This window comes from Anguilla anguilla, chromosome 14 (genome assembly GCF_013347855.1).
Source record: "Anguilla anguilla isolate fAngAng1 chromosome 14, fAngAng1.pri, whole genome shotgun sequence".
NCBI classification, from domain to species: Eukaryota; Metazoa; Chordata; class Actinopteri; order Anguilliformes; family Anguillidae; genus Anguilla; species Anguilla anguilla.
In genome coordinates, this window is record NC_049214.1 from 19,030,095 (window position 1) to 19,046,637 (window position 16,543).

General features: G+C 37.9%; 1 protein-coding gene across 2 annotated transcripts in view; it reads left to right on the forward strand.

Annotated features, from left to right (window-relative positions):
- The first annotated feature begins 2,034 nt into the window (after positions 1-2,034).
- LOC118212148 (E3 ubiquitin-protein ligase UHRF2-like) overlaps positions 2,035-16,543 on the forward strand; it is a 52,867-nt gene continuing 38,358 nt past the window's right edge. The window contains exon 1 of one of the 2 annotated variants that reach the window (XM_035389782.1): positions 2,035-2,358. In XM_035389782.1, coding sequence (XP_035245673.1) covers positions 2,206-2,358 — 153 coding nt within the window. In that variant the 5' untranslated portion in view covers positions 2,035-2,205. Of the gene's footprint in view, positions 2,359-3,252; positions 3,482-16,543 lie in introns of those variants that run through there. The other variant, XM_035389783.1, reaches the window with a different exon arrangement.

Here is a 16,543-nt window from a genome sequence, read left to right on the forward strand (position 1 = left end):
GTAGCAGGAGTTTTGTAAAAGGACAACCAGAACAAGAATCCATCTATTTTTACAATTTCACTTGAACTCTATGTTGAAACAGGAAACACATCACTTTCTGTGGTCTGACAGATTATTCTTTTCTCTAGAATGTTTTGTTAACTGCTTTCTGTCATCATATTACAACCGATTCTAGATGGTGTCAATAATATTATTAATATCAATTCCAATCTATTAACTATTTGGTATTACTTTCTGTAGCTATGGTTCCCATACAGTGGGTTGACACTTACTGGTGGGTTGCAAGTGGTGTTTGGTTGGGCTTGTGAGATTGTATATAAAGCATAGTGTACTCACAGCAGTCAGACTAAACTCTACACATCTTGGTGTATTTTGGGAGAAACAAACTGTAATTTATTATTTTCTTTCATTCATTTAAGTGACTATACATTACATTACATTACAGGCATTTAGCAGACGCTCTTATTCAGAGTGACTTACATTGTATCCAATTATACAGCTGGATATATACTGGAGCAATGCAGGTTAAGTACCTTGCTCAAGGGTACAACGGCAGTGTCCTACTGGGGAATTGAACCTGCAATCTTTTTAGGTTACAAGACCAACTCCTTAGCATTATACTATACTGCTTCATTTCAATTATTGTAGAATTCAATGATTGTTAAAGTAGTTTAACCAACTCATTTATTCTTTTGAATCCTTTATCTTTGTGCTGTAACTTTTAATAATCTTGATTTTAATATGATTGTGAGTTCTACATTGGATTGGATGCATTGATTTCAATTAAAATCATTCAGCTAAGGCATACCAAACTGGAATGGTGCTGCCTCTCCCTATCTCAGAAAATTATTACACCATACAATTCAACCAGACCTCTCTGTTCAGCATCCTCTTGCCAGCTGACTGTCCCATCTTTTCAAGCATTCAGCAGCCACCGCTTGTGGCCTTGACTCCTATCTGCCCTTGTCTGCCAATGGTGGAATGACCTTCATCAATCAGGCAGAAAGGCAAATTCACTTTTTGTTTTTGCAAACTAAGGGTCCAACTAACCCTTCTCGCTTTATTACACAGGCAGCGTACACCTTGATGGATTATTTGTATGAAAGATTGTAACTTTGCATATCTTTTGCTTTTGTGGTGTTTCCTCATCATGTGAAATGCAGCTCTGTATGTTTATTTGGCTAAAAGCATCTGCTAAATTGCCACCTTGAAAATTGCTTGAGGTTGAAAAATGATTGAGGTTGATTCACCAGGTTGCTCTGCCAGGCAATGAATTCTGTGATTGAACTGATAGCTGTTTTTTTTCTTTCTTTTTTTGAATAATTAGTCAATTACATCCAAGAAAATATATTTTACCTGTGTTTAATTGTTTAATCTTATGGATTCTGAATATTTACCAAACTTCACTTTTACAATATTCAATTTTTTTTTTTCAAATTCATGCAATTTAATAAGGGGTGCGACAGCAGGAATATGTAATATATATAAGTGGATTCTGGATTTAGGAAGTTACACACAATACCCTAGTTGGACAGAACATATCTGGAGTTCCTGAACTTTAGATTGGCAGTACAACCTGGTGGATCAACTTTAGAATTTGTTAGCTCTTGAGAACTCCTTTTCTGATTCAACGAAGTACAGACCAACCGTTTGCCGGTAATTTTGTAACCACTGTTAGGGCTTCTGAAGCTTGAGAGAGCAAACAACACTTTTACATTTGTTCCACGCATAGCAATGAATTGACATGTGACATCTACCGTTAGGTTTGGGAATTTTATTTCTGCACGTGCTGTTTGATTTTTCCCGCATTTTCAAAGAGGAATTGGTTACTGTTGCAGATAGCCTACGTTCATCTGTATGTTTTTTGGCAGTATAATTTTAATTAACAGTAAGGTTGTTACGCTTACAAAGCATTAATTGGGGAAAATATAACTTATTGCAAACTGCATTTGCGTTAGTGGAAATACAGAAAGGGGATCTGTGTCTTTAAAGACAAATTGGTGCTGGATTTTATTTCGCGAGATTTGCTTGGCGCCGTGACCCCATGTGAAACACCTCCTGCAATAAACACTCTCCCCTGCAGAGCTGCTCGCAATGGAGCACTGAACACTGAGCTTTTATAGCCATTTCCCTTTTCCCCACACCCCCACAATTGTTGAAAACTGTTTTAGATAACATTTTTAGAGATTATAGAACACGGGAACGATGTGGATTCAGATTCGGACCATAGACGGAAAAGAGACCCGCACCATAGAAGATCTTTCCAGATTAACTAAAATTGAGTATCTAAGGCTGAAAATTCAGGAGATCTTCAATGTAAGCCCGGAACATCAGCGGCTATTTTACAGGGGAAAACAGGTAAGAATGAAATGCGCGCACAGGGTTTTGTGTTTTTTTCTTTGTGCATTTTGTTCCAGGATTAAACGCTGCTAATGTTCCACACGGCGCTACAAGCTTCCTGTTTTGATGGGAGTTCGCTAGCTAGCTAGCTAGCAGCACTTGCGCAAGAATTAAGGGACGTAACGCTAGCTGGTCAGCTAATGCTAGCAGACCTGCTATTCACAGAAAAAGCTAGCCTCAACTGTTAGGTAACTAGCGAGCATAGTATTCTGGTAGCTTGTTAGGTAGCTATATTTCTAGCTCCTGCTTGAGGGAAATCATAAACTAGCCTTTTCAGCGACATGTGATGCTAGCCCTGTGATTGAAATGAAAACATGGCACAACGTTGCTTTAACCTTTTAAGATATTGCAAAAAATCAAGCTAACTAACACATATCAGCATTTAGCTCATTTTTCAAAGAACTACAGCTGGCTAACTATAATATGTTTAGCATGCAGTTTTATTTCGTGGAATAATATAAAATCTGCTAATCATTTCAGCAAGGTGGGTTTATGCTATAGTGGGTTCATGTGATTCTTTGGTGTATAACATTACATAAAGGCTATTTAGTTGGGTTACGATTGTTGCTTACAGCTAGCCTACATTTAATTGTAACATACGTTAAAGAAAATAACAGGCAACATTGTAACTGGATTGATTTCGAGAAAAATATAACACCTGAGGTGCTCGATTTTACCGTTTTACATAAATTGTATGTGGATTTCTGGTTGGCCTCCTCCGCACGTCTGGAATTGTGGCATGTTGTCTCTACGCTTGTAGTGTTCATTTGTTTACACTTATGAAGGATGCGTAACTGCACGTGCTTTGCCATCCAAAGCAGAAAAAAGGAACTGTTTACAAACCAGCGCGCTGATCGTTTGACACTGTCAACGTCACTGCACTGAACAAATGCTTGTGATTGTTGTCGTATTTTGGCTTCCTTGATTCGGGAACGTCTCGTAATTATCATGTAATGAATCGAACTTCATTGTCTTCATGCCATAATGTTAAGAGCGGTGCACCTTGAACGTACTGGAATTTTTCCTCTGGGATTACGTACGCGGCTACCTTGAGAAGTACGATGTGCGCACTGGAACGTCGGTGAGCTATGTTTTTTCAATGGTTATGTGGGTGGTGGTCGAGCTTCTTCTGTTAAGCGTTTTTACTGCGTAATCACTGGCGGCTTCTTGAAAGTGCACGGCAATACAAGAAAACACACTGGTGTGTGATTCATATTTTGGCCATCTTAAATACATTTGTGCTCATGCACTTTTGAAAAATGTTTCTGATAGATTCTGCACCTCAGCGAGGAAAATGTCTGTTCTGAATCTGATGTAAGTGTTATATAATATAGCAGAGCTCTATAATCCCTAAACTATGAGCTCAACCTTTTATAAAAAAAGAATTTATCAAGAGCTATTGAGTAGAACCCCGTGAGTACAGGCATATGCTATTTGTGTTTGTTCGAATGGAACAGTGCTTTCCCGAATGTATGTAAATGACTAAAATAGGCTGCATTCTTTGAGCACTGAAGCCCAATTAAAATATCCATATGCATATTTTATTACACTCTAAGTTGAAAATGCAGGAACCATCCATAAATGTTCAAGTCTGATTGCTGAATCCATATCACAATGTTGGTGCTAATGCTATGCTCAAACAGAGTTACGTTTATTAAAAAAAAAAAAAAAAAATCACTCTGGGACTCCTGGGTTGCTTATCCCGTTTAGACACTGTTCTAGTGGGTGGATGGACTGGAAGGTCTGGTGTCAAATCTGGGCTGTCATTGCTGACTGTTACTGGAAGTCATGGTGGCGCATGATTGGTCATAGTGTCACCCAATGGGTGAGGAATTTCGCCCATGTCTTGTCATATACCAGCTGTCCACTTCAGTGAATCAGACACCCAGTCTTCCTTCGTAAGCTGCAGGACCTCCAAATCTGTGCCAGCTTGACTGGTGAAGTGTGAAGTGGAAAGAAGCAGCAGCAGCTGGCATCATGTGTCTTCAGTGGTCAAAGGAAGTTGCTGTAAAAGCTTGTAAGATTGGCTTACGAATATAATGGCTGATGAATTTTTAAATCAGGAGAAAATTGGGGTAAAATATAAAGAAATCCCCTTATTGTAGCTTCTGTGAAAATGGGTCCATGACCATGATGAGTCAAGTGACAAACAATCACCTATATTGTAATTACAAGCCGTCAGTTTACTTTACTAATACTAAATATATGTAATATATGCAGCCTGCAAGTGTTCAGATACTTTATGGAAGTTGTAGTGACTATGAATGTGTAGCTGACAGTCATTGATATATTACTTGTGTAAGTATGTTGAAATCATTTTAGCACAGCATACCATACATTAGACATGACTTAACAGAAACTGAGGTTTGAGGATTATCTGTAAATTGAAGACTGGTAGAATGTTGATATTAAGCAATTTCATGTATCAGTTTTTGTATTATATTAATTAGGTGTTCATCTGAAATTCAGTGTTGAAAGTGGACTTGAACTGTAGCCACAATTTCTCAGACAAAGCAGAATTTTGTAAATACTGTATTTTTGAGCAGGCAGGCCATGACTACATTCACCTGCCACCATGAGCTAAAATTGTTTTGTTTCTGTCTTCACAATTTGTTGAAGACCGTAGAATGGCATACATCATGCAAGTAAACAATGGCACCCAAATGAAACGGGCTGTGCTACCTCTGTGAATGTCATTCCTTTGTATTTTGACCAGCTTAATTATTGGCATTCATCTCTATAACCAGCGCTACAGGACAGGAACAAAATTGCTGACAGCCAATTTAGTGATTTAGCAATTAAGGGGCTCTTTGGTGAATAGTGAAGGGTAAGTGTGGCTAAAATATGCATTTTCACAACCCCCTGTGAAATGGATAGATAGGCTTATGCCTTACCACATTTGAAACATGTCATATGAGAAAGTTTCTGAATAAAAGAAGATGCGCAGCAAAAATAAAAAAAAATTGGAATAATTTGAATATTTGTTGAAGTGTTACACATTGTAAGTGCCAGAATTGGGGGGAGATATAGACTACACTGAAGAATTAACACATTGAATTGTGTCATTCTACAGGAATAGTGGTATTTGGAATTCCAGTATGTCTTGAAATGCATTTCGTTTTTGCCACTCAAAACTTAGGGTACATTATTAACCTTAATTTTACCTTAATGAATTAACTCATATGCCATCTTAATATATTTACATTGCATAATGATCTATAAATAGGCTATATGTCAAAAAAGTCTGCAGGTGCCTCATAAATAAGCCAACAATTGCCCTATAGACACCAAACCTCTAAACTTAGTGAAGGTAGGTGGTTTCTCATGAAAATCATGTCTACAGTCGTGGCCAAAAATATTGGCACCTTTGCACCTTTTTCAGATAACTCTCACATTACTCTAATATCAGTTTATGTACTCCAAAATAAGTTGAAATTGAGAAGACTACTTCATCTCCATAATTATTTATTTCACTATTAATATTACAAAACTTTGCTTTTCCATTCAGAACTTAATATATCCTTTCAAATTGGGAAAAAATGGTATTGACAAAAACACCCTAGACTTCTTTCTTCTGACCGTCGAGTAGTTGCTGTCTGAAACAAAGTGTTTTTTCTTTTTTTTAAGCATTTGATGCAGGATACCGCTAGTAAAAAAACATGCCACTAGTTGAATCAGTGTAGATCACCAGATTAAAACATTTGTAAAGTAAAAAAATAAGCATTGTTATATTTTTTCTGGAATGGTTGTGTGCTGCTTCGGTCACTGCGCAGGTTAACACATGACCCAATCTTCAGTGAAGTGGCGAGTTATAGTCACGTAAGACTAGTTAGTTCTTATGGTATGGAGAGAGGCGGCTGTTTCACTGCGTTCAAGTCATGCTGTGATGGTTTTCTGCACAACTATACATCGCACAGGAGTATATTTAGACTCAACAAATGCCAGTAGGTCCTGAAACCTTTTACCATGCTTAGGGGGGAGCATGTCTTTTGTGACCATTTTAGAAAATAAATAAATCTGTTGTGGTTTCAGCTGGGCAGCTGCCACACTGATGAGGTCACAACAAAGTTGGGTGCTTGTTTGCTGAGGTCCCCTGGCCTCAGATATTTGGTTCTTAAGTGGGTTAACATTATAGTTGTTGTTGTGTGGTATGCAAATTTGGTAGCACATATCTTGCTCAGAACAGTGTTTTTGGGTTTTTCAAAATCATTCCACACGCAACCCTCTCTTGCAAGCTGGCCATCTTTTCAGCGGATTAATTTTGTTTTATCAGTGTCTAACCTTACATAATGTAAAAGATGGAACTGTACATATGGCTGTTGAACACTCTGACAACAGAAAAAAAGAGTAAATACGGTAAAAATCCACTAACTTTAAAAAGATTGCATGGCTACAAATAAACTGGCAAGTAGCTTATCAAGAAGTCAGAGATTGCCATCCCTTCCATGCAAAGACATTTAGGCTACTGTCTGTTAGAGGCAGCGCATGGGTTGTTTAAAATTGCCAGCGTAGGCTACCCTTGTTCATAATCCACACCCCTAGCCCCTAGTAGTTCCCCTGGAGTGCCCTCAGTATTATAACTTGCTGACATCACATCGAGGGCCACTCACAGATTTTACAAAGAACTCTGGGATACCTTCTTCAATATGAAGCCTACATTGTTGCTGGCTCAATCATTTTTGTTGTCTATCACAGAAATATTTTTTAAAAAATTTAGAATTGTATTTGTATTTTTATGTATTTTTAAAAGGCTCTAAATACTATTTGAAAAAATATTTGGTTTACTAGGAAAGTATTTATTTAAAGGAATGTATTTTTAAAACAATTTTAATAAATCTGATCCAAAGTATAATGTGTAAATGTATTTGAAATACTTATATGTATTTAACTACATTTTCAAATACGTATTTGTATTTGACCCAGGTCTGCTTGAAGTGCAGTATCATTGACGACCAAATTGCACAAATAAATGCAGGGACCATTTCAGATTTTTAGGGGTGGTTTTTTTTGTGTGATTTTTTCTATAGAAGGCTTAGGCGGCTTGAAAAAAACATTTAGGCGGCCCACCTAAGACATTGTAATGCAAGAAAAACCTTGACTATGCCAGCAAAGAGGTAGAGGATTTGAATTCGTGTTCTCTTTTTACTTACACTGTAGCAAGTTCAGAGAGTCTGAGTCCAGTCAATGAACTCTCGGCATGTGCATGTGGTTGTCTTGGATGATTAAGCGTGGTTCATTACAATGACAGCATCACTATTTAGTCTAATTTTACACATGACAAACAATGATTCATGGTTTTGTTTTCCCCACTACCTGATTTTTACCAGGTAGCACTTCATCGTTTTTGGAGGGAAAGAACTGGCCCTCATGATTTAAAAAAAAAAAAGAAGTTTATTTTTTTAGGCTAATCTATTCCCAATAAACCTGAAAAGACAATTGCCCCTAACCATTTGTAGAAATTTGTCTACTCCATTTTGGTGGAGTCTGTGGCACATCGCTGAGGATGCACAAGCAATTGAAGGAACCTATTCCAAACTTGCAGATGAGCTTACAATGCTACAGTTGTGCGGAAGGCCATATCTGTGGTAGGAAACTTCCAGTACAGTCATGCTGAAAAAGCCACAGGATTCAGGCAGCAGAAATGTGGAGGCAGTACCGCAGTGTGTCATCTTGTGCAGAAGACCATTCTTTGAGGCTTGTTAATGAAAATGTAGGCCCGTGGTGTTTTCTTCCTTTGCCACCCTAAGACTTGGGTAGAAAATGTACCTTGTCCGTAGATGAGTAGGTTGTATCATGAACCTAGAGACACCAGATTTAGAACCTGTTAAATAAACTGACGTCCTATTGAATTCCTGTGAATGTTCCCTGGATTGAGTTTGAATTGCCTACCGATCTTAAACTGACCTTTATGTTGTTATTTTGTTTGTGACTCAGTATACTACTTGCAAGCATTAAATTAAGAATGCAGTCCTGAGACCCAAATAACGTATTTTTCAGCGTCGCTGCAAAGATCTAGATTCGGTTTTGTTAATTTCATAATTTCTAGTTTGGCATGCTGATGTATGCGAATTGCAAATATTTTATTATGATGAATGCACTTAAATAAGAGATATGTGTGTTGGAGGGCTCTTTGGTTTGACAGAAAGGTTTTAAATATGCTTTTGACATTTGAATACATCATTATTAAATACATTTTGTGTTTTTTCCAGTTTGGGGAAAAAATAGTGTGTCACATTTACATGACACACAAAGCTTGTGGATTCATACTCAAAGCAAACATGAACATGGATGCCCAGTGATGTCACTACGCAATGCGAGTGGCTCATGTGGGCTCAGTGAGCACAATGAATTGCCACTTTGAGCACTTCCGCACTTGATCCTGATCTCGAATTTGACTGAGCCTTTGGGAATGCCTGGCTCAGCATTGTTTACCAACTTGTAAAGCATTCCAACTTCCCCACAAAAGGGGGACAGCACTGTTGTGTTGATTTTTGGATGAAGCAATGCAAGCACAATATCCTGAAAGTTTTTTCTGGAAAATAAGATTTAGCCTAGTGTGGCAAATGCCAGGAAGTAATTTAAGTTATTCCTTTACTGTAAATAAGTGATGTATTTATGGATTTTAGTTTTTTGAAAAGATATTTAGGGTGATGCATTTCTAGAATGTCTTTAAAATGTTTGGGCTTATATGCTACCGTAAAGCAGCTGTCATTTTAGAGTTGGAAAGATTTACAAATCAGTTTGATTGTAAAGCACAGGAAGCTTACATTGGTAAGTTTCCCATTAGAAGTGTGAGTGTGAGCCAAGTTTTTGGGAATTTATCAGTGCTGCATTGACACTGGATCTTTGTTTTGGTTCATTTCACTAGGGGCATCAATTGCAGATGACTGCCTTTTCTCAGTGTGACAACAGACTGAAAGACAATGATGGGATCCGTTATATTTGTTTTTTGGACATGTATTTCTGACAGTGTACAAGTATCTTGGGAGTTTGCACCCTATTTTGGAATTTTTTTTTCATCATTTATCTGTAGAAATAAATCTCAAATTCATCTGAGGGAGTGGAAAAATGTGTGTTTTGAACAGAAAACAGAAAAAGTGTTTCCTGTTAAGCCATGAAAACATTTGGAGGCAAACAAATCCAATCCGTTTTATCAGTGAAATACATTGAAAACATTGAACTGGCTTAATGTCACTTAAAGAAGAGTACCTTTATAAGGCTTGTGCAAAAATATGCGGTAAAAATGAATAAACATCTAAATTAAGTCTTTAAATAATATTAATAAAAAAATATATTAATAAATACAAACAGAATTCTGCCAGCCATAAATTGTCCTCTTCTGCAGTGTGCTGCTGTGGAATGGGCCATTTACAGATTAAGATGTTTTGCTAAATGTTGAAGCGTTGAACGTGCGTATGACTGCCCGAATGAGAGCTGCGGCACTGCTGAACCGTGGTATGTGAAGTGTGTGTTTTCCTCTCCTCTTTAATGACAAACGTGCTTTTTGAACTGGTTGAATGCTGATTTTTTTTTCTGGTACGTCTGTGCTCCTGGGTTGGGAGAAGGGGGGGGGGGGGTGATGGGGGGGGGGGGAGGCGGTGGTAGGGGATTTCCACATGTGAAGCAATTTGAAGAATGAGCCGCGTGCTGTAATGTATTGCCGGGAACAAAATCCCTTTCAAAATGGCGCCGTATTTTTTCTGCTCAGGGGCCTGACTTTGAGCCCAGCTCCCTTGTGTCTGTAAATGGTCTTCGTCGCATTCACCTTTTTCTGTTATGCATGTCTGAGGGTACTGTTGTCGTACTGTACAATGTTTTTCAACCTCTGTTTTCGCTTGTAGCCTCCATTTTCTCTGCACTTGGGCACCTACTGCTATTAATTCTCTCATTATTTGCCATTCTTTCTGATTGTCTAGTTTTCTATGGCTCGATTAATATTGATTTGCTAAACATAATAATGGAGTCCAGTTGACAGAATAGCAGTATGTTAGATTTTGTAAAATAATGGAATGTTTTTAAAACAGGTGCTGCTTAAAGTGAAAATATACTACCATTTTGGTTCTCCTTTTTTGACCACATGCTGTTCTGACATGCAGTAACGTAATATTCACTTATGTAACATAAAATATGACATTTTAGTAGTATATGAAGTAAAACTAGTGTCTTGTTATTGATATTAACAGTCGGGTCCTGTTGGTTTTGTCTATATTTAACATTTCAATTAGCAATTTAGTTTCATTCTTAAGTTGGATATGTCTGTTACTGTATATTCACAATATTGCTATAAATGAAATAAAGCATTTCTGGAAACAATCACAATAGGCTGCAAACAATCACAATAACAGTATTAGTCATATGTCTTCCGGAGCAAACATTATGTAAAATGCTGCAGAGTACTGCCGCATTTAAATGCGGTGTGCAGTAAAATAAAATATTGTGCATAAATTATTGTGCTCCAAAAACCGTGGTACATAAATATTAAGATTTTTTCCCCCTTTGGTCCAAATTAAAACAGACTCCATAGTGATACATTGAAAATAACAGTGTGATCCAGTAACTTTTGTATTGAAAGGGCTTCTCACCATACAGATATAATTAATTAAACAGTGGAGTGCCGCAGAACTTTTAGCAAAGAGGCTGACGGAAGGTAGATTTTGGAGCATATTAAATCTAAGGACCCGGATGATCGAGTGAGGTTCTGAATGGCACCCTTTAAAGTGGAGGGAAATGAAAGAGGCCTCCTAAATGCTTTGCTAGTGTGACTGTTTAATTTTGTTTGTGGCAAATAAAAGCACTGTATACCAAATTATCGTTTACACAATTGGGGAAAATTCTAAATGTTACTGGTCTCTTTTGATTGAAATGCAATGTTTAATCCTGAAATATTTAACATTCCTACTTTATTATTATACCATTTGCTTAGTTCGCACTTTGAGATCAGATCGTTAGAGAGTGTCATATGAAGGTGGATAAGTATTTTAACAATTGTACATTGTGAATGACAGTATATCATTGGGTGAGAATAAAATATTGTTGAATCAAATATGTGCTCATGATTTGTAATGCTACCTCTGGAAGAAATTCAGCCACATTCGGATTCAGCCATGGCCCTGTACTGCATCAGGAGACACAGTGAAACAAGCCATAATTGCTACTGCACCCCTTTAACCAGTGCTATGAATCTGTACCATCTTTGTGTGCGCATCCCTGCGTCTGTCTGTCTGTCTGTGTGTGCATGTGCGTGTGTGTGTCTGTGTCTGTGTGCATGTGTGTGCGTCTGTCTGTCTGTGTGCGTGTGTGTGTGCGTTGTGTGTGCGTGTGTGTGCATGTCTCAGAACTGGTTTACCGAAGAACAATATGAGCTGCGGCCATGCATGATGACGCCTTACTCCCCCCTTGAGTGCTGGCTGGTTCTGTGATGGTCGTCTTAAGTTCAGCAAGTTGGATGGAGCGATGGAGTCAAGTTTCAGGGCGCAGTGCTCTTTTTAGCTAGTTTATGCAGAGGCCAAACCGATCCATTTACTTTGCAAAGTGATGTCACCTTTGGACAGTACGTTTATATTCCATGTTAAGCTTAATACAAGGGAAAATACAATACAAATAATACTGTGCAATTGTTGTGATAATTAAAATAATGTAATTATAAGCTACCTGATTTGCAAGTCTTCTGCTGTGAGTCTCTGTTTACTCAAACTCGTAATGTACATTTTGGAATTCTCATTGCTGGCTAAGTCACTGTACCCTCCCAAGGTACCTCTGGTTAGTACCACTGCGCTTACGGCCTTGTGTTACTTAATTTTATTGGCTGTGTGAGGAAAACCAAAAAACTATCAGAAAATACTGCTCAAGTCTTTGCTCTGTTGTGGTCTATGTCCAGGCCGTAAGCAGCTTTGATTGCATGCCTGTCTTCGGTGTATTCTGGTCTACCCCTGTTTCCACGAGGACTCTGTTGGCCTCCCAGGGTTAAAGTCCATTGTTGGTCTCAAGCAGCTCGAATCTGTGTCCTGGATTTCCACTGCAAATGGATGATGTGGCCGCAGTGGTGGGCAGCTATTGTGCTCTCTGCTATAGCATGTTCAGTTCTTCCGTCCCATTTTTCCATAATTAAAAATGTTGCAGAATAATGCTGTTTTATTGTTGTTCCATACTGTTTATGTTCATCTGGTGAAATGGCCAGCAGGCTGCGCTTCTGGCTTTAGAGGTCAAACGTGGCCATTGATGTGGAATAAATTTACTGCGACAAATCCAGTGATGTAGGGGTTTTGATTTTAAAAAAAACAAAACTTTTTGACCATTTTAAGCATAAATCAGAATTTTAGAATTTTTTTATCAACCTGCCATATAAATGTGTAACGACATATTTCGATGAATAATTTTTACAGGTATCATATAAACAAGTTCCTAGTTTAAACAAGAAAGGTCATTACAACCATTCCCACCAGGAAAGATATATGGATCAGAATGGGCGTTGTACCTACTCTTCTGCAGATTTGGAGAGCTTGATTGCAGTGCAAGATGTCATGGCATCTGGTTTCAGTTGTGTTGATTTCAGTTGTGTTGTGATTAAATGATGTTTGCAGAATTGTACTGAAGACTAATGGCGCTTCATTATGTTCTTTTTCCCCAATGTTATTCTCCTGGACTATTGAGCCTGGTTTTTGCATTTTTGTGGACAGTAGAAATATGTATTATGGGAGACTAGTTAAAGACTGAAAGTGTTAAGTTAAGTTAATTTAATTTTAACTTGAATAATTCTTGGATCAGGAAAAATGTATATGCCTTTTTTATGTACTACAGTAAGGAAAAATAAATACATACTGCAGAATTAAGTAAATTCCCCTTTAATAAAATTCTTATAATTTGGTTTTGAATTTTCCCTAAAAGGTTAAATACATTTATTATAGTTGTTAAGTGCTGTTTTAAACATAGTGGATTAGGTCTATAAAAGCTGCATTTACATTCATTTAACAATCAGCAGGCACATTTGCCTGTACAGTAATAGAAAATTATTTTTTTAAATAGTATTGTGTGCCTTGTGGAATTAACTGGGTTGTGGATGTAGGAATTTTGATTTTGAAATTGAAATGCTGCTATGGGAAAACATCATTTGTAAATTGTGATTTTCTTCTTCCCAAGGATGCTAAGTGAAGATTTAAGCAAGTATTTCTGGATTTTCTGATTTAACCTAATTAAGGTTTGTCTCCCAGGGACTGTTATTAGATTTTGCCTGGTTAATATGAATTCCTGAAATGTATGCTGTTCATGTTGTGTATGTTGTTGTTTAGTTTATGGAATTTTACATTCATCATAAACAAGCTGTGTGCATGCGTGCGTGTGTTAAAACCAGCTTTTTCCTAATAGATTTTTAAGACCATTGAAGTTGTACTGAACCCCATGATTGTGCCAGTCAAAACCACCCAAATAAATGATTCAGCCTGTCTTACCCACCCAGTGCAAGTACTAAGTAAGCAGGAAAGAGAACAAAATCCTTGGCGCAAATATCATTTCATGCCATCTGCGCCAGTCCCAAGCCCAGCACTAACCAAGAGTCACTATTCAGTCAGTCTTTCTGCTCCCTCAAAATATGCTCCTACTCCAAATTGTCAGTGTCTGTTTTGTATGTTCATCCGAACCGTATGCCTTGAGCATTACTGCTTTTTAGAGGGAGAGAGAAAGGATGACACAGTATGTAACACTGTAACACTGTTTTTTTTCTCGCACTACACGCAGCAACTCGCTGAGTGCAGTGTTAAGGAAACATTTCTGTTGTATTGAATCCCCAAGGGACTACAGAATTTCACCTGTCTTAAATATGGAAAGGAAAATTTGATGATAAAATGTAATTATGAAAAGCTGAATTTGTCATACTGTGCAACCTCAAACAGAATGATGGGTCTGCTACCTCCCCTTATAAACCACATCGGTCTGTAATATGATTATGAGTCTGCATTAGAGTCTCTGCTTACACGGCTCAATTTTTATTCCTTTTGCTATCATGTTTTTTGGGACTGTGGTTCTCTTATTTGTGGTTCTGTCGAGCCATTAAAGCCTAGATGTGGCCAATTAGTCATTACTGGGCCTGACATGTCTTCAGTAATTGGGAGTGCTTTTCACGTTACCTGTTTGACAATGCGAGGTGGTGCTGCGTTTGGAACCAAGCGACAGACGCGTGGAGGGTCAGCAGGAAAAAAAAAATACCACGGTTGTTGTTTGGCTCGGTCCTCCAATTACTGAGAAAGAATGGAGTCTGTTAGAAAAGGGATGTATACATATAAATAGGTGGTGTTCGGTCGACAGCGATTTCGGCGTTAGCATTGCGGGCTGCTTTGGGGGTGTAGGCTGTTGATTAGAAATGTGACCTATTTTTTTTTTCTTGCTCCCTTCCGAGACGGGAGGTGGGGGGAGGGGTACTCTGTGTCTGCTTGAGCAGTGCGGGGCGTTTCCTGCCATATCCCAGCATTCCCTGCCGCGTTCAGCTGCGGATTTGTTCTTCGTGTTAATCTAGCCTCGGCTCTACCGATTTGGTTTGTTGCCTTGGGCACAGGCATTGCACATCTGTAATGGCGCTCACCTATACACTCATTAGCCAAACCTTTTCGTCTTTTGTTAAACACTGAACTCTTTTACAGTCATAAGAGACGTGGCAAGAGCCAGAGATGCAACTGAACACACCAGTCAAACACACAATAAAATCACTATTTCTCAGCAGTAAGGCACATCATGTTTGTTCACTTAAGGTTCAATTCTGATGATAGCAATACAGTTGTCAGATTGTGAAATATTGGCATGCTGTAACATCTATGCCCCTGAAACCACATTGTTTGTTTTTATGTCTTTATCAATTTTTTAAAATGAAACTTAACAAAGGCAAAATGACAATGAGTATAATGTTTCTGGAAAACAAATATGACCAATGAAACGATACATTCTGCCTATCCATGGAATTTTGTTGTAACAAAGTGAAAGCAGTAGCTTCATTTTTAAAGCAACAAACAAAACAGTCAACTATGTAAACATTTGTGCAACAATTAATTTGCTTGCATTATAATTATTAAGTACAATATTGTTTTTGTATATTAGACACCATTATTTGTACTGACTTGCAAAGCTTAGCCCTCCATTATATGTAATGTAATGTGTAAACATTAAATGTGATTCTTTTTTACTAACATAATTTATAAGAGTACAATGGCAGTGTCACACTCATTATTTGAATCTGAAACTTTCCAGAGACATTTCTTTAACAATTTCAGTTGCCAATTGACAACAAATGCCCTTTTCTCTCTAAGCCTAACTGATCTATGTTTAACAATCATGCACTTTTGTGATGAATATTGAGGTAATTCTAATGAACATGATTCTAGTTGAGGTAGTGCTACTTACAAGAGGATTAATCACATGACCACAACAACCGCGAGATATTGATATTGTGATGACCCCATTCTCTTGGGATGTTTGCAGAGTTCTTGAGCTGTTCACTTGTCATTTGAGTAAACCAGCGGTAATATGAGGCGGTTTTGGCTCTGACATTGTACTCTTGAGCCGGCCTGATTTGCTTGAGTAAATCCACTTGATTAGGTTATATGTAAAAAGCATGTACGCTGTGTAAATCGCCCGGGACAACGGCATTTGGTGAATTCCTGGAACATAAATGTACTGTGCAGAAGCAGTTTGTAGCTTCTTTTGTGGGCAGATTTACTGACTAGATCTGCTATGTATTTTACCAACTGAACCACCATCTTGTGATGCTGTACTGGGCCCCGCTAGCTAATAATAGAAGCTAAAGTAATGAGTATCCAAATGCTGTGCAATTGGCAGGCCCGTTTTTTTGCATTTCAAGGTAAAACAAAGGAAAGGTTCCCAGGATAGCTTCACATCCAATTAATGATGCCTGGAAAATCTTTGATTGCCATTGCCAATACTTGTGATTTTAGGTCTGGTAGTGGAAAAAAATTCAAGCTGAATGCTTTTTTTTGTTGTCATTACTGTAGTGTGCCGACTAATTATTGTCATATCATGCTTACTTTAGAAAAATTCTTACCCCCTTTACCATAAGTTATTTCACTTACTGAAATTTAATTCAATTTAATACCCAATCATCCCAGTTCTACCTTGTTCTCCCTTGCCAAACAAAATAATACAA